The sequence below is a fragment of the Carya illinoinensis genome, chromosome 3, assembly GCF_018687715.1.
Source record: "Carya illinoinensis cultivar Pawnee chromosome 3, C.illinoinensisPawnee_v1, whole genome shotgun sequence".
Classification (NCBI taxonomy): domain Eukaryota; kingdom Viridiplantae; phylum Streptophyta; class Magnoliopsida; order Fagales; family Juglandaceae; genus Carya; species Carya illinoinensis.
Genome location: NC_056754.1, coordinates 2,384,489 through 2,403,522, shown reverse-complemented (window position 1 = coordinate 2,403,522; position 19,034 = coordinate 2,384,489). Strand labels below are relative to the sequence as shown.

The 19,034-nt window shown below is 37.0% G+C and overlaps 4 protein-coding genes across 7 annotated transcripts; 3 read left to right on the top strand and 1 right to left on the bottom strand.

Annotated features, from left to right (window-relative positions):
- Positions 1 to 752: 752 nt before the first annotated feature.
- On the top strand, positions 753 to 5,843 carry LOC122302435 (cystathionine gamma-synthase 1, chloroplastic-like). The gene is made up of 11 exons (XM_043113691.1): positions 753 to 1,364; positions 1,468 to 1,571; positions 2,239 to 2,312; positions 2,414 to 2,582; positions 2,845 to 2,904; positions 3,005 to 3,208; positions 3,292 to 3,378; positions 3,488 to 3,595; positions 4,701 to 4,796; positions 4,913 to 5,031; positions 5,533 to 5,843. Exons 1-11 carry the CDS (start codon positions 872 to 874, stop codon positions 5,654 to 5,656), a joined length of 1,638 nt encoding a protein of 545 aa, XP_042969625.1. The 5' UTR covers positions 753 to 871; the 3' UTR covers positions 5,657 to 5,843.
- Positions 5,844 to 6,466: 623 nt separating this feature from the next.
- Positions 6,467 to 10,418, top strand: LOC122302438 (SPX domain-containing protein 4-like). Of its 2 annotated transcripts, XM_043113694.1 has the most exons (4): positions 6,467 to 6,999; positions 9,062 to 9,227; positions 9,451 to 9,951; positions 10,218 to 10,418. In XM_043113694.1, exons 1-3 carry the CDS (start codon positions 6,700 to 6,702, stop codon positions 9,933 to 9,935), a joined length of 951 nt encoding a protein of 316 aa, XP_042969628.1. In that variant the 5' UTR covers positions 6,467 to 6,699; the 3' UTR covers positions 9,936 to 9,951; positions 10,218 to 10,418. The 2 variants fall into 2 exon arrangements, with proteins under 2 accessions (XP_042969628.1, XP_042969627.1); XM_043113693.1 differs by having other exon boundaries at positions 9,451 to 10,418.
- Positions 10,419 to 10,733: 315 nt separating this feature from the next.
- Positions 10,734 to 15,434, bottom strand: LOC122302434 (phosphate transporter PHO1 homolog 3-like). 3 transcript variants are annotated; one of them, XM_043113690.1, is made up of 13 exons: positions 14,604 to 15,428; positions 14,057 to 14,393; positions 13,929 to 13,977; positions 13,773 to 13,844; positions 13,554 to 13,683; positions 13,285 to 13,405; positions 12,795 to 12,912; positions 12,600 to 12,704; positions 12,460 to 12,504; positions 12,102 to 12,254; positions 11,684 to 11,965; positions 11,387 to 11,526; positions 10,734 to 11,100 (listed from the first exon to the last, which is right to left on the bottom strand). In XM_043113690.1, the coding sequence occupies exons 1-13, from the start codon at positions 15,148 to 15,150 to the stop codon at positions 11,001 to 11,003; spliced, it is 2,199 nt and encodes a 732-aa protein (XP_042969624.1). In that variant the 5' UTR covers positions 15,151 to 15,428; the 3' UTR covers positions 10,734 to 11,000. The 3 variants fall into 3 exon arrangements, with proteins under 3 accessions (XP_042969624.1, XP_042969622.1, XP_042969623.1); XM_043113688.1 differs by having other exon boundaries at positions 12,795 to 13,053; positions 14,604 to 15,427; XM_043113689.1 differs by lacking the exon at positions 10,734 to 11,100 and adding an exon at positions 11,110 to 11,328 and having other exon boundaries at positions 11,453 to 11,526; positions 12,795 to 13,053; positions 14,604 to 15,434.
- A 384-nt stretch (positions 15,435 to 15,818) lies between these two features.
- On the top strand, positions 15,819 to 18,749 carry LOC122302439 (transmembrane emp24 domain-containing protein p24delta7-like). The gene is made up of 4 exons (XM_043113695.1): positions 15,819 to 16,201; positions 16,494 to 16,703; positions 18,175 to 18,251; positions 18,395 to 18,749. Exons 1-4 carry the CDS (start codon positions 15,974 to 15,976, stop codon positions 18,537 to 18,539), a joined length of 660 nt encoding a protein of 219 aa, XP_042969629.1. The 5' UTR covers positions 15,819 to 15,973; the 3' UTR covers positions 18,540 to 18,749.
- The last annotated feature ends 285 nt before the right edge of the window (positions 18,750 to 19,034 follow it).

Below are 19,034 nucleotides of genomic sequence, written 5' to 3'. Positions count from 1 at the left end.
AAATCAAATATGAAAAAAATTGGATACATAATATTTTTGAGAATTTTTTAGAAAAAAATAAAATATAGGTATTTTAAATAATGAATAATAAAAATAATTTGTATTGAAATGTTAAAAAAGTAAAAGAAAATGAAAGAGTAAATGAAGTATAAATAATTAAAAAATTATTTAAAAGATGAACCGTACCCACTACATGTAGCGAGTTTCAAGCGCATGGCTTACCTCAATCACAATAAATAATGCTTTAAATTAGTTTTCACATCTTTCATGTGAAATCTCTATGATATACTAAATCTCATTAAGTTTAGATAGAATCTAATTATAGTGAACTTTCTGTATCGTTTATTGGTATAAGAGAAATGAGGAGAACAATATTATCTCCATATATAATTACCAATTGTACTCTTGACTTTGGACCTTCCTTCAAACATGACACCAACAACAAATTGATATTCAAATCCCGTACCACCTCAACAACTTCTCTCTAATAGTAAGGTCATGGACACCATTAGAGATTTTTGAGTTTACAGCAAGTTCTTTCACCTCTGACAAACCGTTGTTTATGAATTCCCCGGATCCATGTAATTGTAAATTTATAAAAGATTTATTTTATTAATCATTTTTAGAAAATTCAAATTTTAAATTTATTAATTTTCAGCGTATTATTATATAAATAAAAATGATTAAGAAAATATAATACGGAAAAAAAACGAACAAAAAGCGACAAACAACAACCGCGTATAAAGAGCCGTCAATTGCTTCGTCATCGGCCAAACCCAAACAACCTTCCGCATTTCTCCGAAACAGTCTTAGCGGGAAGGCAACGTCCAAACGTCGCCGGTGTGTCAGTGGCAAAAAGTGTCTTATCGGAATGGCCTTGTCCACTTGTCCTAGGGTCTTTTCCTTCGAGAGTCGCTATGTACCCGACTTCTCAGGTGCGCCGAATATCGGACAAGGGGATAGGAAGGCGAGCCACAGCCGATTCGCTGGCGGGCTCAAACCGGCTCGTTTTCACGGTAGCCTTTCGTCGCTGATCTTCCGCTTCCCTCCCAACTTCGTCCGCCAGCTTAGCACTAAGGCCCGCAGGAACTGCAGCAACATCGGCGTCGCCCATATCGTCGCGGCCTCGTGGTCCAACAACCCAACTTCATCTTCGGCGGCGGCTGCGGCGGCCTCAGCAGCCTCTCCAGCCGCCACCGAGCCGATCCCACCGTCTGTCGATGCTGCAGCCGAGGATGGCGTGGCGTTGATAGAGAAGGAAGTGGATCGTAGTGTGATTGGGGGTCTAAACTTGGAGCTCGAGGGTTTTCCTAAATCCAAGCCCTCGGTGTTTAGCTCCGATGGGAGCCTCACTATCCATGCTGGTGACGAAACTTTTTTCTTTTTATGTTCGCCATTTTTTCTTTTATACTTGAAAGTTTGATGCTTGTGTTTCCTACCATAATTGCATTTCGGTGGCATGCATAGGTGAGAGATCTGGACGCGGGATAGTGACTGACGGAATTACCACACCAGTGGTTAATACTTCAGCCTACTTTTTTGACAACACTGCTCAGCTCATTGATTTCAAGGTTTGCAAATGCTCTTTGCCATTTCGGTCTGCTGCATTTCCTTTGCGTGGAATTAGCAATATATATGAATGTATGTATGTGTGTGTATTATATATTCATTTGACAATGCTACTTAGCAGCTGAATTACCGTTCAATTCCCGCTTTTTTTTAATAAAAAAATAAAAATAAAATCTTCTCACGTTTGAAGACGTTTTTTAATAAGTAAAAGTGGAAAATAAAATTTAAATTAAAAAAAAAAAACCAGAAAGGTGATTGAGTGGAGAAAATGTTTATGAATACAAATGAGTTACCTACTTTTTTTTCATTCATAAATAAAAAAGCGTTTATGTATCGAGTGGTGATTGATCATTTATGAATGAATGAGAAAAGGGTAGATAACTCATTTGTATTGTAGGAAAAAGTATCATTTTCCACACACGCGCGCACACACACATATATATAAAAGCATTTAATATTTGAACTTTGTACGTACTTAATTTATGCCTTTGGTGCGTACAATAGAGATATATTACTTCTAAAAAAAAGTAAACATTGTAATGAAACGCCTTCTCAGCATTATTTGTCGATTCATTAATTGAAAGGGCTCTGATGGGAAGCAAGAAATTGAAATAGAAAGTAATTTTCTTCATTTGGTTGGATTAATGTGTCTTTTATCTAATGGGATAGGAGAAACGACGGGCAAGTTTTGAGTACGGCCGCTATGGCAATCCTACCACGGTGGTTTTGGAGGAAAAGATAAGGCATGGCTTTGTTTCCCGATGCCTAGTTTTCTTTATGATTTTCATCTAATTGATTGAACGTTTACTGAGGTTATGTTTGTACTTCTTATTCCTGTATTCAGTGCGCTTGAGGGTGCTGAATCGACCCTGATAATGGCATCTGGAATGTGTGCTAGCACAGTCCTGTTGATGGCATTGGTGCCTGCTGGTGGGCATCTTGTGACGACAACTGATTGCTATCGGAAGACTAGGATATTCATCGAGACCGTTCTTCCTAGAATGGGGATCACAGTATTGTTTTGCTCCTTTTTTTGTTTTGTTATTTGCATGCTTTTGTTTCATGTATTTAGGTGGCCAGACATGTTCCATATCCATATCTATTGACATTTTGAAATGAGGAGTTCAGTATTTGTTCCCTTCTTGTCTCAGAAGAGCTAGTCCTACCCAAAGAGCGGGATTTACTGAGACGGAATGGGATGTTTTGGTGCTATTTTTAAAATTTCATTTAGTGAATTAGCGGATTTGGTCTTGATTATAATTATCACTCATGCAGGCCACTGTCATTGACCCAGCAGACGTAGGAGCCTTGGAATCTGCGCTAAATAAGAACAAAGTGAGTAATGAAGATAGTGGTTTGCTAGTGTCCATAAAAGTAGTCTATCGTTGTGAAGATGCGAAATCCTGAGTTTGGTGGCATTATACTTGCAATGTAGGTTTCTCTGTTCTTCACAGAGTCACCCACCAACCCATTTCTTAGATGTGTTGACATCAAGCTGGTTTCAGAGCTTTGCCACAGGCGAGGAGCATTGGTCTGCATAGATGGTACCTTTGCAACACCTCTCAACCAGAAGGCCCTTGCCCTCGGAGCTGATCTTGTTCTGCATTCTGCCACAAAGTACCTTGGGGGCCACAATGATGTAAGTTGGCTCAGTTAGAACAATATAAACAATTAGGCTGTCAATAATTATGAAGTTGAGCACAAGAATTCTTCCAATTACAGGTCCTTGCTGGTTGTATTAGTGGTTCAATGAAGTTGGTCTCAGAAGTTCGTAATTTGCACCATATTTTGGGTGGTGCTCTCAACCCAGTAAGTCATTTGTATAGTCTTCACAAGATTTGTGGCTTTTATTGTTAACTATTGCAAATATAGCATCTTAAGCTCCATGATTATTATTTGTAATTTTTTTCGTTTACAGAATGCCGCGTACCTTATCATCCGAGGCATGAAGACACTGCATCTTCGTGTACGGCAGCAGAATTCAGCAGCGTTGGGGATGGCCAAAATTTTAGAGGCACATCCTAAGGTGCTAATTAAGGGCTCGTTTGGATATTAAGAATATTTGTGAATCGAATTTACCTATAAAAAAAAAAAGAATATTTGTGAATCGTAGTGAAATGATTTATGAATAGTAATGAAATAGTTTGAATTAAGATGTTTTATTAGGTTTTGAAAAATGAGAGAGAAAAACTGAATTAAAATATTATAAAGTTGAAAAATTGTTTGAATATAATTTTTGAATATAATTTTTATTTGAAAGTTTGGGAAAGTTGTATAGGGTTTTGTGTTTTGTTTGGGGGCTAAAGTTGCAATAATTAGATAATGATTAGATGAAAAAGTTGAATATTTGGAATTAAAAAGTGTTTTGTGTTTAACTGATGTTTGGAAAGGAAATATATGAGGATATATGAGAATGTTTGAGAACAGTTGTGTTATCAAACAGGCCCTAAATTGATGTTTACAACCGTTGAATCCCTAGTGTAAATTGAATTCCCAACAATTACGCTGCCACTAACTTATGTAGCATGTTGAAATTCCACAGCCTATTTCTCCTGCTTGCTTGTGCTATGATCACCCGGTCATCGTCATAAAATTTTTGGAGCTCCACCAGGACTAGATCTGACCACCCTATAATCCACATGCTATTGCTTTCCTGGCTTTCATCTGATGATATGGACCAGTAACATAATATACATACTTCGTTAATAACACTACCTCTACAAGCCGGTTCTTGCTGCCACCATCATCTCCACACTCACATGTTAGATCACTAACCTTACCTCATCATCTCCCATGAGTAGATGCATAGCTAGCACATCACCCATGCCACTTCTGCACTATCTTGCTTTTGCCCAGGTTTGCTCTCACATATTGCATTGTTATGTGTTTGGTGAGGTAAATTATACTCTGATTGTTCTAAATGCCTAGTAAACATTGTCCTTAATTAGCGTCTTTCAAACTTTTTCTTCTGTCATCATTGATATATTATTTGTAATTTCTCCATCACCATATTAATTATCAATGAAGATGCTTCTATTATTATAGGAAAGATTAAAAATACCAGGAATTAGTTATGAGCTTCCTGTCTGGTATTTTTGATAATTGACGTAATCACATGATATTATTGGCAGGTGAAGCATGTGTATTATCCTGGCTTGCCAAGTCATCCTGAACATGACCTTGCCAAGCAACAGATGACTGGTTTTGGTGGTGTGGTCAGTTTTGAGGTGATTATTTCTAACTGCTTTAACGTGTTGACATCGGGGTTACATTTTGTAGTTCGTGTGCCTACGTTTATGGCATGCCACATTTCACTATAAATGTTTATTGTTCAACTATGCAGGTTGATGGAGACCTACAGACCACCATAAAATTTGTTGACTCACTGAAAATCCCATACATTGCCCCATCCTTTGGTGGCTGTGAAAGCATTGTGGATCAGCCAGCAATTATGTCTTACTGGTATTCCTTCAACTTCCACATCATATGGTATCATAAATTTACTTCTGTTTTTATTTGTAACGTTTCTGCCACGAGCACTGTAGATATCTTTACAACCAAATCAACTTCACCCCACCAATGGAAAATCCAAAGATGTGTGATCTTGCTGGATTTGGTGTTCACTGGAATGTGGAGTCTAGGGGATTTGTTCCTTGCTATTTGTTTCTACCTTCTACAAGGATTTTTGTGGGACCAAGTGGAGCCTCACATATTGGACGGTTTTAACCTTTACCTTTTAAGGATCTATTATTGGGGAATATTTCCCTATAGTCTGCAAAGTGAATTGGCCTTTATGGACTCTAGAATGAGCAATGAAGATACTATGTATTCAAGCAAATTTCCTAAGTATGTAATTGTTGAGCCACATTAGAGACTTCAACGCTTGATGATAGATATGCCGGTTTATAACCAAGTGAAGTGAGGATTTATTTGCTGACTTGTGTTTCAATCATTTTGAAACAGGGATCTACCTCAGTCAGAAAGGCTCAAGTATGGGATAAAGGATAACCTGGTTCGATATAGCTTTGGAGTTGAAGATTTTGAAGACTTGAAGGCTGATATACTTCAGGCCCTGGAAACAATATAGGCTCAACATTTCCAGTCAAAGATCCGGGATCTTATGGCGCATAGCCTACCGTGTCCTTTTTTTCGCTGTCATCTTTCTGTGGTCTACCGCTTTTGGGGCTTCTATTGATTTTTATCATCAATTGTGCTGTTTTTCTCCTGTGGACTGATCATTAAATGTTCCAATAAATAGCTTAAAATTCGTCTGATGTGTGTTTTTATTTCCATTAATGAATAATATGCTCTTTTTGTTAGGAGGAAAAATTACAGGTTAGATTCGACAATAAAAGGAATCTCAAACAGCCCATTTACTATTTTCAAAAGAATTTTAATTCCAAGTGCGGAAAACTTGAGCAGGAACTTAATAACGTTTCCATTTTCAGTTCAAACCCTTTACTTAAAAACATGCATTACTATTAAAAAAAAAATACATGCATAACATACTATATCACCTAGTGTAAAAGTAAAAATAATATGTTTTTTAAAAAAAAAAAAAAATTGGTGACGATGTTAAACGATATAAAGTAATTAATGAATAAAATTACGTGAAAGCGGGATGTAAATAAGATATATTACTCTAATTAATGAATAATATTACGTCAACATGAAAGCGAGATGCAAGTGTAATATATCGGGATAATAAATTATTAAATCATAAAGTAAATTAATTGTGTAGTTTATATGATTATTCATTTGCTGCCGAATTTGCTTGTATCATTTACTGGCCGAATTCGGGTCAATTTGCTTGTTTATTTCACTAAAAAAGAAAATAAAGAGATAAAAAGATTGGAAACAGTAGTAGCACGGGCACCATATATGAGGAAATCAATGGACGAGTACTACACTGGATAGGTGCTCCGGCTTTTCATTATCATTCCCGTCCACTTTCATATATTCCAAAATTCCTTCACACCCCTTTTGTCCTTCTGATTCATAATTCATTCAGATATGCATCAGACACGAGCACCTCTTCCGCACGCCAGACGGCATAATCATCTTTAAGGCAATATTTTTATTATATATATAAATATATTCTTCTCATTTAGAAATCAGTCACAGCGAACAATGAAATTCGGGAAGGAGTTCACGACCCACCTGGAGGAGACCCTCCCTGAGTGGAGGGACAAGTTCCTCTGCTACAAGCCCCTTAAGAAGCTCCTCAAGCAGCACTTCCCCAATCCCACCACCCCAGATTCCAATCTTCATCAGAACCATCATAATAATACTAGTAGTACTCATGCCCTTGATAACCAACCTACCTTGGTGGACCTCCATGAATGGTTCATTCGGATTCTTAAGGAAGAGCTCGACAAGTTCAACGATTTCTACGTTGATAAAGAGGAAGAGTTCGTCATACGCTTTCAGGTTCTTGGTTTTGGCTCGTTTTCTGTTTTCTTTTTTCAATTTCATGACTATGTACATAGACACTCACAATATTAATTTACAAAGGTACTTGTATGTATACATGCCTTTTCATATTGTTGAGTAACTGGGATTTGCAAGTTTTACGAGGCTAACAGATTAATGTTGGATTTATTCAAACATAGTTTTAAAGAATAAAATTTACCTCTTTGCGATTAGTGTGTATATATGCCTGTTGAGCGATTATTTGAAAACGTACCAAATGAATATGAAATTTACATTAAACGGGCTGTAAAGTAAGCCATATTTGATATTATAGATTGTTGAGCACTTAGAATATAATATGTCTTACTTTTTTTTATAAGTAGAATATAATATGTCTTACTTTGCACATGAGTGATTAATAGAAGCATCATAGGAAGTAAAGATGGCAAGATGGTCCTCTTAATTGGTTTTTCCATGTATAGCGAGAATTAGTGACTAATGTGGAGCTTTGTAATTCATGTTGAGAGTGCTATAACGGAAATACTGGTCAATGAAAATATGGGTTATGTTAGTGGGGACATGCTTCCCTCTGATGACAGAAAATATGCTTGTCAGTAATGGTGAAGAAGGATTTCAGCAGGTCAACGGTAGATAAGGTTCCATTGAGCTCAGTTTGGTTCAACTATCACTTAGGCATTCGGGCTTCAAAATCGTTATGGAAGTAACTTATTCTTCATGAGAACGATTGTCTTCCCTTATGCGTGGCAGCGTGTGTCTATGTGTGTAATAATATCTATTAATGCCAAGTTAAGCCATCTTAAAGAGCATTCTGTGGGGCCAGATTTGTTGAATTCTTTTCTCCCGTTGCTTTTAAGTGCCAAACTATTTGGTGACTTGAGACTTCCATGATACATAATGTAGATTTACGACTATTGATTGACTAAATCAAGCCATCAAAGTGAAAGTCAATGCAACTCCCTGGCTAAAAGATTTATATAGCAGAAGTGATCTTTAGTTTGGAAGGTTTTGGTGTAATTTAGCCTTCGCGATCAGATTACAACCTATTTACCAAATCACGCAAGTCAAGTGGATCGTCCATCCAATCTGGTATTATTGATTTATAGGAGATGGCTATCGAATATGCAATGTTGGGTTACATGTGGACCATACGAGGAAATCCCTTTTTGGTTATTGATGGTATTGGAGGCCAGTAGATGCCTTGCAGATTTTCAAGAATAAAGGTTCAATAACAAGCTATGAAGAACATTTGATTTTCAGTGTCGCTATGGTAATGTTGTCGATATCTCAACAATCCATCTCTTCCATATCCAATGAAAAACAAGAATCGTACAATGACACAATCATCTTCTTTGGGAACATTAAAACTTGGCATGGTTGAACTTTTCTTGATGTGAATAATTGAGTCCCGATAAGATCTTCAACATGAGTCCATATATTATGTCCTTGAGATTGGAGAGACTCTTGGTTGTGGCTCCTCTGATGCACCGTTTTTACCCTACTCCAAATTTCATGTACGATTCATCATAGTGATCACTGCATGTATAGAGTATGTCTTATACATAATGCTATTGCTCATCAATGTTCAAGGTGTAGAATTGGCTATGGTGGGTGTGATGGCCATATGCCAATGGTACTGCCTTTTACTTCCCTCCAACCTTTTGCAAGTCCTCTGTTCAATAAGTTGAATTTCTACTGTAGCAATGAAGTGTTAGTATCATGAGAGTAGTCTCAGGCTGTACAATACATTTACGTCTGCAATGTAGTTAATTAGGTAACTTAGAGATCCATAATAAGAGGAGAAAATACATCTCCCATTAATGAGTTGTAAAGTTTGTTCTGTTGTTTTCCCTCCTTCCTTCCTGTTGAGGAGTATATTTGTAAAGCCATGTGATGCTTCTTTCCCTTCTGACTATTGATGGATGCCAATTGCTAGTCAGTGGAGAATCAGAGAATCCTCTGGGTATTTATAATAATATTACTATATCATATCTAGAATGGCAATGCACCACCCAAATATGTTGCCTTGCTCCTCATTGATGCTCATTTCGATTTTTAACAGGAGCTGAAGGAAAGAATAGAGCAAGTTAAGGAGAAGAGCTGCAAAGGTGGAGTTTTCACATCAGAGAATGAATTCAGTGAAGAAATGATGGAGATTCGGAAAGACTTTGTCACCATTCATGGGGAAATGGTGCTTCTAAAAAATTATAGCTCTTTAAATTTTGCAGGTATGGCATTTGCTTCGTTTATTTTCTCTCCTAGATATAGCAGGGATTGGTAAAAACTTTGTCACAATTAATGGTACAAGATACTACTGAAGAAATATACAAGCTTTGTAAATTTCATAGCTACACCATTGACATCGTCAACTCTTTTGTCTTGTTTCCTAAATACCCATATGTGTTGGTGAAGTATAGGTCATCACCATTTGCATTCTTCTTGCTTCATCAGGGCTGGTTAAGATCTTGAAGAAGTATGACAAACGAACTGGGGGACTGTTGCGTCTACCTTTCACACAACTTGCCCTTCGTCAACCTTTTTTTACAACAGAACCTCTCACAAGATTAGTCCGTGAGTGTGAGGCAAATCTTGAGCTGCTTTTTCCATTGGTAGCAGAAGTTATTGAATCTAATCCTTGTACCAAAGACCAGTCAAACCCACAACCATGTAATTCAGCAAATATCTCATCCAAGACATCATCAACTCTTGCAGAGGAAACTGTGGATCTATACCGTGGCACTCTTGCTGCAATGAAAGCCATACGAGGCCTTCAAAAAGCAAGCTCCACCTGCAATCCATTGTCGTTCTCATCCCTTTTTAGAAACCAGGAAGATGAGGGTACTGGTGCAGTGACTGCTGAAAACTCTGCTTCAAACTCTTCTGCCTCCTTGCATAGCGGGATGGAGGGGGATCATGAGGATTCACATTCTATGTGACAAGTCCATCTCTAAGGTTGCTGCAGTGCACTTCTTTGATTGTCTTGATACTGGCTGGAACTGAAAAATAGGTCTCCATGGCTGCATATCACCAGTTCAACAACCTAATCAATTGCGATTTAAATGCTCGGAGTAGACTTGTGTTATTAAATCAAATAATTTCAATTAGCAGATTTGATTTCTGTACATGAATTTTCAGTACAACACTGACCAATAATAGTCTGGTGGATGATTAATTGCTCTTTCAACTGTTTTAATTGAAAAAGCGGTTACCACTTTCAGGCTAATAATGCTGCTTTGGATCTGCTGGAGGCAGCACTCCACAGTTCAAGCACAAAAAGTGATGTTGAGGAGACAAGCACAAAGCTGTTATAGGTTAGCTTCCTCAGCTGCTCTAATTATCGAACTCTCTTTGTTGCTTCTCTGGCAATTTAGTACTTTTTCTTTCCAGTAACCTAATTTCAAAAGGTTATTCCTTGGTTATAGTTTTCTTTTTGTGATGTTGGGCATGGTGCACTTGGTGTGAGTTCTCAAATGCTAAAAAAATATTTCTTTTTATCTTGGTCTTTAATGCCTTTGTTGGGTCCTCCTTGTCCGTAGAATACCCTGGATTGCAGAGGAAACCCGAACAGGTCTCACGCAAACCTTCCGTTTTCTTCTTTGATTTTGTACTGTGTTATAAACGTTTTACCACACAAGTAGTTCGCAGAGCAAATCTCGGATGGCTCTGAAGTAGAAAATGATGGTAAACCATGTAATAGATAGCAATGCATCAAATAATGGCCGCACAAGAACTCCTTATAGAAACCAGCATAGACGTCATTCTTTACTCATCATCACACCAGTAAAAGTGCCTTTTAGAGAGACAAAGGTAGGAGAAGTCATTATATGGCGCCCTGCCTCAGTTTTTGCTCAGTCCTGCAGTCTCTCTTTCTCTCTCTCACACACAAACAAATATTTCAATTTCCCTCATAAATTATAATAAAGAACACTAAAACCAAAAGAAAAGGAATATCTTTTTGCATATGGACAACGAAAACCCGCATTCTTCTGTGCTGTACCAGTCTAATGGTCCCTGTCTTCATCGTTGTCATAGTTAAAAGGTAGGGGTACCGATTTGAATGCTCGATACTTGCCAACATTGTTTAAGTGCTCATTCTCCAACCTGATATTAGTTCCAACATCAAATCATTATCAGCGCATGAGATTTTGAAGCCTGGAAATGCCATGAAGTCCTGAATTTTTTGGGTCTCTTTTCCAAAAGAATTTGATATAATAAAAGAAATTGATCTTGGGTCCTATCGAAATTGCAGAATAGCTTCCTTTATGCTCTAATTACTTGTTTTGCGTGAGCTAAAACTAGTTGAAGTGGATTGAATACAGCATGAAGTACCTATCAAAAAAAAGGAAAAAAAAATGAATACAACATGAAGTGAGTAACATAGCATTACCGGAAGAAATTCCAAATGCCACGACGAATTATCTCCAAACAAGCAACTATTGCAATCAACGCTTGCCTATGCAGGACGGGTGTTTCCCTTAGTCCTAATACTGACTGCATCCAAGCGAGTCGTAGCAAAACATTCAATACCTGCAGTTCAGTTGACATTACCCATAATTATTATGCTTGATTTTAGAGAACAAAGGAACAAAAGTAGTCATCTCTCTCTCTCTCTCTCTCTCTCTCTCTCTCTCTCTCTCTCTCTCTCTCTCTCTCTAATATATATAAATATTTATATTCTTCTTACCATAGCTACATAGTAAACATTTCTGTTTGGCACAAGAAGTTTATCTCTTAGCCATGGGTTTATGGAATTCCTTCGCAAAAGACCCCAATCAATGACAATGTCCCAATATGTAGCATAAATTGTCGCAACACCTGAACTGACGGCAGCCATGATCTTCCAAGTCGTCATCCCCATTTTTAACTCATTACCCGTCCTCGTGACAAGTGCTACAACAATTGAGAAGTACTTCAGTCCGTTAAACGCATACTTCACATCTTTCTCCTCTACCAAGCGTCGAAGGCACTAAAACATTACTCTTGTGAGCAGAACTGTTTTCCAATATGGGTTGAAAATTCATATTTAAGTACACATCATCGAGGAAACCAAAAATAGTACAGTCATTGCTGCCCAAAATGTATTAAGTATCACTGTCAAATACCTGAATTAAGCGGCTCCAGTATGGAATGATAGCTACAGCGAAATAGAAAGCTTGAGAAACTTCACTTTCAAGACACCTATTATTTGAGGGTTTTCTGAAGTAACCCCAACCGTAATAGCAAACATAGAACTGCAAATTTCTGAAAGCTGGCACCTGAAATATAGGGCAAAAAAAGAAAAAGAAAAAAGTTAAACTAGCAAATCTACGTGCTCCTCAGGTGCCTTGGTAGAATGGGAAATATATATTCCTGGGGCTTTCATGGCAAAGAAAAGTTTAATATGAGGTAAACCACCTGTGATACAAAGTTACTTAAAAAAAGCATGACATAGTATCAGTATGTTGAGATATGATGTCTAACCTGGCTAGTTAGCTGGTCTGCCAGGAAAAAATCTGGGAGAGTAACCTACGGGTGGAGGACCAAAAAAAGGTTAGACTTTATGTTTTTATGTCGGTTGAAGAGAGTGATATATGGCTGTTAGAAATTCTTTTTCCCAATACCTTGTACAGAGGAGCACAAACACAACGAAATGCACATCGGAGGAGGAAGAAGCGACTTGAGCGGTATATGATATTCAAAGGACAGATTGTTATAAGAATCACAACCTGCAATCAGGGATCAACAGTTTGTACTCATCAGGCAAAATTTCTTGATGTGACAAATGTGATTAAAAGAGATTGTGTACTAAAGTTTACAGTAAGTAGGCCCAAGGGGACTAGTTCAGTTAAGGCTCCGAAGATACTTGCTCCTGGATCCATGTCCATATCTAGATTTGAGATGACACAGGCCAATGCCAGTACAGCAAGACCTGAACTGAGAAGAAATACTTCTCTGTAATCCAACTCTGTTCCTTGCTTAAAGCCGAAAATGAATGAATAATTGACTCTATAATGCTTCCAGAAGAATATGTTTGCAGAGTACATTAGCATATGCAGGACAATGAAACCGAACAAGCTGCAAAAAGGTGCCCCAACACTATTATACTGAATAATTTCATTACGCAACCTTTATGCGAGAAATTACTAAATAAAAAACCAAAATCATATGGATAAACAATTTTCTCATGCTAACCGCGGGTGAAAAGAAGCTTTTCCCCTCTACAGACCATCTAGTTTCTTTTCTTTTCTTTCTTTTTTTTTTTTTATTTTTATTTTTTTTTATTTTTATGGAAAAAAAAAGACTTACGTGTAAAGAGGAAATATGTTTTCCATATACCGGCCACGCCCCGGGCTCCTGAGGATATCTCTTGCACGTACAAGCACAACAATGGTTGCTACAAGTGCAAGTGAGCAGCCAGAGAAGAAACCTGCAGGTTTTTGAATAATTTAACAGGGGTAATGTAGAGTGATGCTTTGGCAAGCATAGATGATGACTAATATGTATTTTTTGACATCAAACTTCCTGAAAACAAATTTGAAGTGTGTAGAACATTCGCTTCTTCTAGCACATCTTACCCGCGGAAAACGTAATCCTATGCTTTTCCCTCTTGGTTTTTGGTCTTAAAATCCTGAGTCCTTTTCTGTGATTTCCATTTGCAAAGCGCTCAGTGAAGTTAACCTCCACCCTTTCCATGAGCTTAGAAACCTGTGGAGGCACAAGATGGAAAAGTGGGAAAGATTTGTGATAAAATCCATTCTAGGAACATAAGCTGAATTTCCTGATCTGTTACTGACCTCATCAGAGCTACCGAGATAAGAATTTTCCACCATCTCCATGTAAGTCTTGGATGCTTTCCTTGAGGCGATCTGTGCTATTAAAGTTAGTGCATGGGAATAAACATCTGCAGTGCAGTTTTAAGATCGATGAACTAAAAACTGAAAATTTTGGACCTTGTCATACTTCTTCATGATCTTTGAGAAGGCCATTAGGTTCACGAAGCTGTTACATTCATTAACACTAGGGTCAGGTAAAGTCAGATTAATGTCAACCTTATGATAATTGAAGAAAACCGCGATACCAGTATCTTTTCAGAAGTTGCAGCTTTCGATAGAATTCAGTAAAAGCCTTTATCATTCGTTCTTCTACTTTCCTCAGCTCTTTCTTGGTGAATGACAAGGCGACATTCGAATTGAGAATGTTTTTCAAAGTAGATACTGGAGTTTCAGGCGTGATATTGAGCTTTACGTGATCCAAGACTTCCAATGATGCTGGTCTAAAGCCCTGTATGGAAACCACCTTTCGTCCATTGCCCCTCTTTTGGACACCAGATGTTTCTACGGTTTCTTTTATTTCATCGTCCATATATCTCTCACCGCTCATCTCAACTTCTTGAATCACATTCATATGCAGACTTCCTTCAAATTGATAACAGTATTTTGAATTATTCTATTAAGTATGTTGTAACACTTTTCAATATTAAAAAATAAAAAAATAAAAAAAAAGCTTATTCCCATTCAGATAGTCAATTCCAACTTCATAACTACTACATGTACCATACATGCTACAAACCACAAAGACAGGAGGAAAATGAAATTAAGCAGTATTGGCTGCATTTGCCCCCTTACCAGATTTTGTCCTAGTACTGCTGTTGCTCGTAAGTTTTTCCAAAGCAGCTTTATCAAATTTCATCATCGGATTATGCACCTTCATTCGAAGAGCAATCAAAGCATCCATCTGTTTACTCAATTCATTTGCCTCCTCCATCATTTCTTCTACCTTCAATTTATAAAAGCTTATGACCTTATTGAATTCATCATCAAGCCTCCTGAAAAACAAAAGCTCGTATTCTCCTCCAATCTCCCCGGGCTTCAGGAACGTGGTTTGGTACTGCCCTAATTCTGACCCATCTTGCTGCACTGCATCTACAAGAATTACTTCTTCATCATTATTCCTCGGTGAGTTTCTGTACCGATTAGTGAGTCCACTAAAAGCTCTGTATAGGGACATTCTTCTTTTCAAAGATCTTCGTGGGGTCGATGCCACTGGCGTTGATGCGTTTCTTTGTTTGAACCGCAAGATATCTTTCAAGACTGTTTTGAGACCGTTGTAGTCCATGTATGCTTTTTGCCATTCTTGCACCATCTGTGATTCGAATTCTTTTCCGAACTTCATCTTCTATGAAAAAAAAAAAACAGCTGCTTTAATTTGCAGATTAGTACGTATCCCAGTACCGAGCATGCATGAAGGCATAAATTCAATTAGCTACGGCAGGCTCTGCATTGGCATGCTTCTTTTTTGAGTCTTTTTAGTGTGAATACCTTGAAGAAGAACAAAACTATATGTTTACTAGCAGATGATTGTATACTCCATGAGTATCTGGTTTGAAATGGTCTCGGCCGTCGTTTTTCTCGTTAGGCCTGAGAGCACCATATATCTACTTGCACTGTCTACTTGACGTTTTGTTCATCTGTCTGTCATTCTCAAAGTTATTGAACATTTATTTCTCTTAGCTAACCACTGGAATTTTGATGGAAATTCAAGTCCAGGCCGCCCTACGCCATTGACGAGAAACCATTCTGTGTCTGTCTCGCCCGCATGTAAAAAAATCAGCTTTAATTCTTGTACCCCACCTCTCTACTTGTCACGAATTTAAAGCGTGTGAAATTGAATACCAAAGTTGCTCGCTGTGATGCATGTTACGGTCATTAGGATGGAGAAATTCTGCCCTTAAGACTCGTTTATATGATGTGATACTGCCACGTCAGTTCAAGCACAGCCTATCATAATTGACTTAAGTTTTAACCCTAAAAATAAATAAATAAATAACATACTCCTCGTCATCTAATGATATTTCGGTTGTGATATTATGTGCAGCATCCTCAGCCTTAATCGGATCACGGAAAGGTTAAAAAAACCAAAAAAAACAACCTTAGAATCCCAGAAGTTAAGAAGCTCTGTTCGCCAAATTTGAAGGTTCTCTTTTGTGGAGATCGAGATGTGTGGTTTAGTAATGAATCTGCATGATCTGATTGTAAGGCGCATAGGAATATTAATAATATTCACAATGTCTGCGGAATCGATGCGTTTCGACCTTAAATCGGGCGCCACAAAATGCATATCGGAGGACATCAAGGGCAACGCCATGACCGTGGGCAAGTACCACGTCGTCTATTCCAATACTGAAAGCTTTCCCGTCCCCGATACCCACAAGATCAACGTCAGGGTAATGAGTTTTTTATTTTTATTTTTTTTAGGAGATTAATGCAGTCATTTTGCATATTTTTTTACAAATAGAGTTTTTCATATATAAAAATAAATATAACATGTGAGGCATAATAAATAGAGTTTTTCATATATAAAAATTGGTACACTCTGTTGGGGTTTTTTTTTTTTTTTTTTTTTTTTTTAATTAATAGAATCAGAGATATTGATGTAATAAGAAGGTTTAGTTGGGTTTTGGAGGATTAATGTGATAGCTAGCTAAGATGGTTGGTTGTTTCATGTTTGTGTTTCAGGTCAATTCGCCTCACGGTCATAGTTATCACTACGAGAATCGAGTGGAATCTGGTAATTTTGCATTTACTGGGGTTGAAACTGGTGATTACATAGCTTGCTTTTGGACCCCTGATCATAAACCCCCGGTGACAGTGGTGGTTGATTTTGATTGGAAAACTGGCATTGCTGCAAAAGACTGGTCTAACGTTGCTAAGAAAGGCCAGATTGAAGTAAGTTTTCATTTCGCCTTTTAAACTACTGTGTTGATGCCGAGAGTGATTTGGGTTTGGGTATTTCCCTTGAATTTGTAGGTAAATGGATAGAGAAATATAAGCTTAAGAAGAGAAGATTTGCTAAATTTTCAAGTCAAAACTGAGACAAAAGCAATCCACATGGAACTGAAATACATGACATTTCACCAATGAAGCAATACATGTACTGCACTAAGCTAGTAAATGAGACGAAGAAGGAAAGTCCGCTTCCCATTTACGACAAGGAAACTCATAAACATACATTACATTTTACAACATTTTACACAACAATATTTGAAAAGAGAGGTATTTTTATAAACTGCCTTATAAAATTAATAACACTTTACAAAAATACCCTTATTTTACTATATGTGTTGTGCAAATTGTTGTGAAATATGTTGTGTGTATATCATTTCTCTTATGACAAATGTTTAATGCAATGTAATAATTGAAAGCACTAGCGGAACCGCCAGGGTGGGGTGACCAAATCCCAGACCCTTGCCCTGCCTTTCCCAAAAATATACTTAAATAAGAATATTTATCTATTATTTATTATTTCAATCTATTCTTTTCTTTAAGTTTCGTTTGTTTATATAATTAAGATGAGACGAGTTGAGATATTTTATTAAAAGTTAAATAAAATATTATTATAATATAATTTTTTAATATTAATTTTATTTTAAAATTTTGAAAAATTAAATTATTTATTATATTTTATATAAAAATTCAAAAAAATATAATAATTATATAAAATTTGACGAGAGAAAGTTTAATTTTATTAACCAAACCAACCCAACCCTACTCTTATCCACTATATCATGATACGATAAAAATGATAGCGCGCTATCATGATTAGGAAAGAGAGGAAAACAAGACTGACTATTTTTAGCGGACATCCACCATAGAGAATGGTAGTTGAAAGAGATTTATCAGAGTTTTGAAGATAAACTAACAACTAATCGACAACTACTATTAATGCATAATATAATATATATTTTTAAAATTTTATTTTGGTTTTGATTTTGATTTGATTATGAATGAGTTGTTATTGTATAAAATTGCCTTTGCATTTTAGGCTGTGGAAAGATAAAACTTTGGATTAACTCCTTATAATATCAGGAAAAAAAAAAAAAAAAAACTTACTTATAACATCAGAGATAATAAGTTATGGATGTGAGAGGCCCAGCTTTACCATTGGATTAGGAACATGCATTATTGTCAATGAACTTAACCCATTCTTGACTATTGGATTGAGTATCTTGCCGGATCTCTCTATCTGAGTCCTGCTTGAATTTGCTATTAATGTTGTATTTTTATGGATATTAATTTTAAGTTGTCATCTGACTCATCTTAATTGTTTTGGTTCTTCAGTTTGGTTATTTTACGATTAGCAGAAATGTATATTTCACATGTATGGTCTGCTGATGCATGGTTTCATGTATCGTGCTAGGAGATGGAACTTGAGTTGAAGAAATTGTATGAGACTGTCTCATCCATTCATGATGAGATGTTTTATCTTCGTGACAGGTACAAACACAATTTACTTTTTATGAATATTTGGCACTAATTTCTCCTAATTTTTCCCCTATGTGTGCTCTGGTTTGTTTTTTGATGAGGGGCACCATTCCATTTTAGCTATACATGATGTATCTTTGTCCTTGGTGATCTAGGGAGGAAGAAATGCAACAACTCAATAGAGCAACCAACTCCAAGATGGCTACCTTTAGTTTCCTCTCGCTTGTGGTTTGCTTGTCAGTAGCTGGTTTGCAGTTATGGCATCTGAAGACATTCTTCCAGAGAAAGAAGGTTATCTAATTTGACCACCAATTTCCTTTTCTGGTATTTTCTTTTAATGTTTCATAGGCTATAAATCATCACCAATCCATTTGTTGGACTAGTCGTGCTACTTGCAAAACTAGTTTTAAGCAATTCTAGGGAAGTCCCTCACACTTTTTGAGTTCATGTGGTTGATAGTTTTGTAGAAAACAACCTATTTTCAAAATGCGAAAAATTGCGTTGTTACCATCTTTGGATTTTCTGCTGTTGTGGTTGTGTTACTCCAATAAATAGTTGCAGATTGGCGTGGCAAAGTGTTTTCCTTTTTAAGTTTTTATCATAATGTATTAGTGCCATAGTATTTCCCAAGTCCAATGGGGCACTGAATGCCAAAACTAGGACTTTTTGTTAATCCGAACGCACGTGCACTGAATTCTTTCTTAAAGGCTCTTTAGACGGCTTCTTAAGCTGGTGCTGGATAAATAAGGCATAACTCCTGATCTAAAAGCATACTGCACCCTCATCTCACGTTTA

Coding starts and splice junctions, on each gene's coding strand:
- LOC122302435 (XM_043113691.1), top strand. CDS start 872: ATGGCCTTGTCCACTTGTCCTAGGGTCTTTTCCTTCGAGAGTCGCTAT. Junction 1,365..1,467: donor GAGCCTCACTATCCATGCTG/GTGACGAAACTT, acceptor TGGCATGCATAG/GTGAGAGATCTGGACGCGGG. Junction 2,313..2,413: donor GTTTTGGAGGAAAAGATAAG/GCATGGCTTTGT, acceptor TCCTGTATTCAG/TGCGCTTGAGGGTGCTGAAT.
- LOC122302438 (XM_043113694.1), top strand. CDS start 6,700: ATGAAATTCGGGAAGGAGTTCACGACCCACCTGGAGGAGACCCTCCCT. Junction 7,000..9,061: donor AGTTCGTCATACGCTTTCAG/GTTCTTGGTTTT, acceptor GATTTTTAACAG/GAGCTGAAGGAAAGAATAGA. Junction 9,228..9,450: donor TAGCTCTTTAAATTTTGCAG/GTATGGCATTTG, acceptor TTGCTTCATCAG/GGCTGGTTAAGATCTTGAAG.
- LOC122302434 (XM_043113688.1), bottom strand. CDS start 15,150: ATGAAGTTCGGAAAAGAATTCGAATCACAGATGGTGCAAGAATGGCAA. Junction 12,705..12,794: donor TCCCCTTGGGCCTACTTACT/GTAAACTTTAGT, acceptor CCCTGATTGCAG/GTTGTGATTCTTATAACAAT. Junction 12,505..12,599: donor TTTGTGCTCCTCTGTACAAG/GTATTGGGAAAA, acceptor CTCCACCCGTAG/GTTACTCTCCCAGATTTTTT.
- LOC122302439 (XM_043113695.1), top strand. CDS start 15,974: ATGTGTGGTTTAGTAATGAATCTGCATGATCTGATTGTAAGGCGCATA. Junction 16,704..18,174: donor CTAAGAAAGGCCAGATTGAA/GTAAGTTTTCAT, acceptor GTATCGTGCTAG/GAGATGGAACTTGAGTTGAA. Junction 18,252..18,394: donor ATGTTTTATCTTCGTGACAG/GTACAAACACAA, acceptor TTGGTGATCTAG/GGAGGAAGAAATGCAACAAC.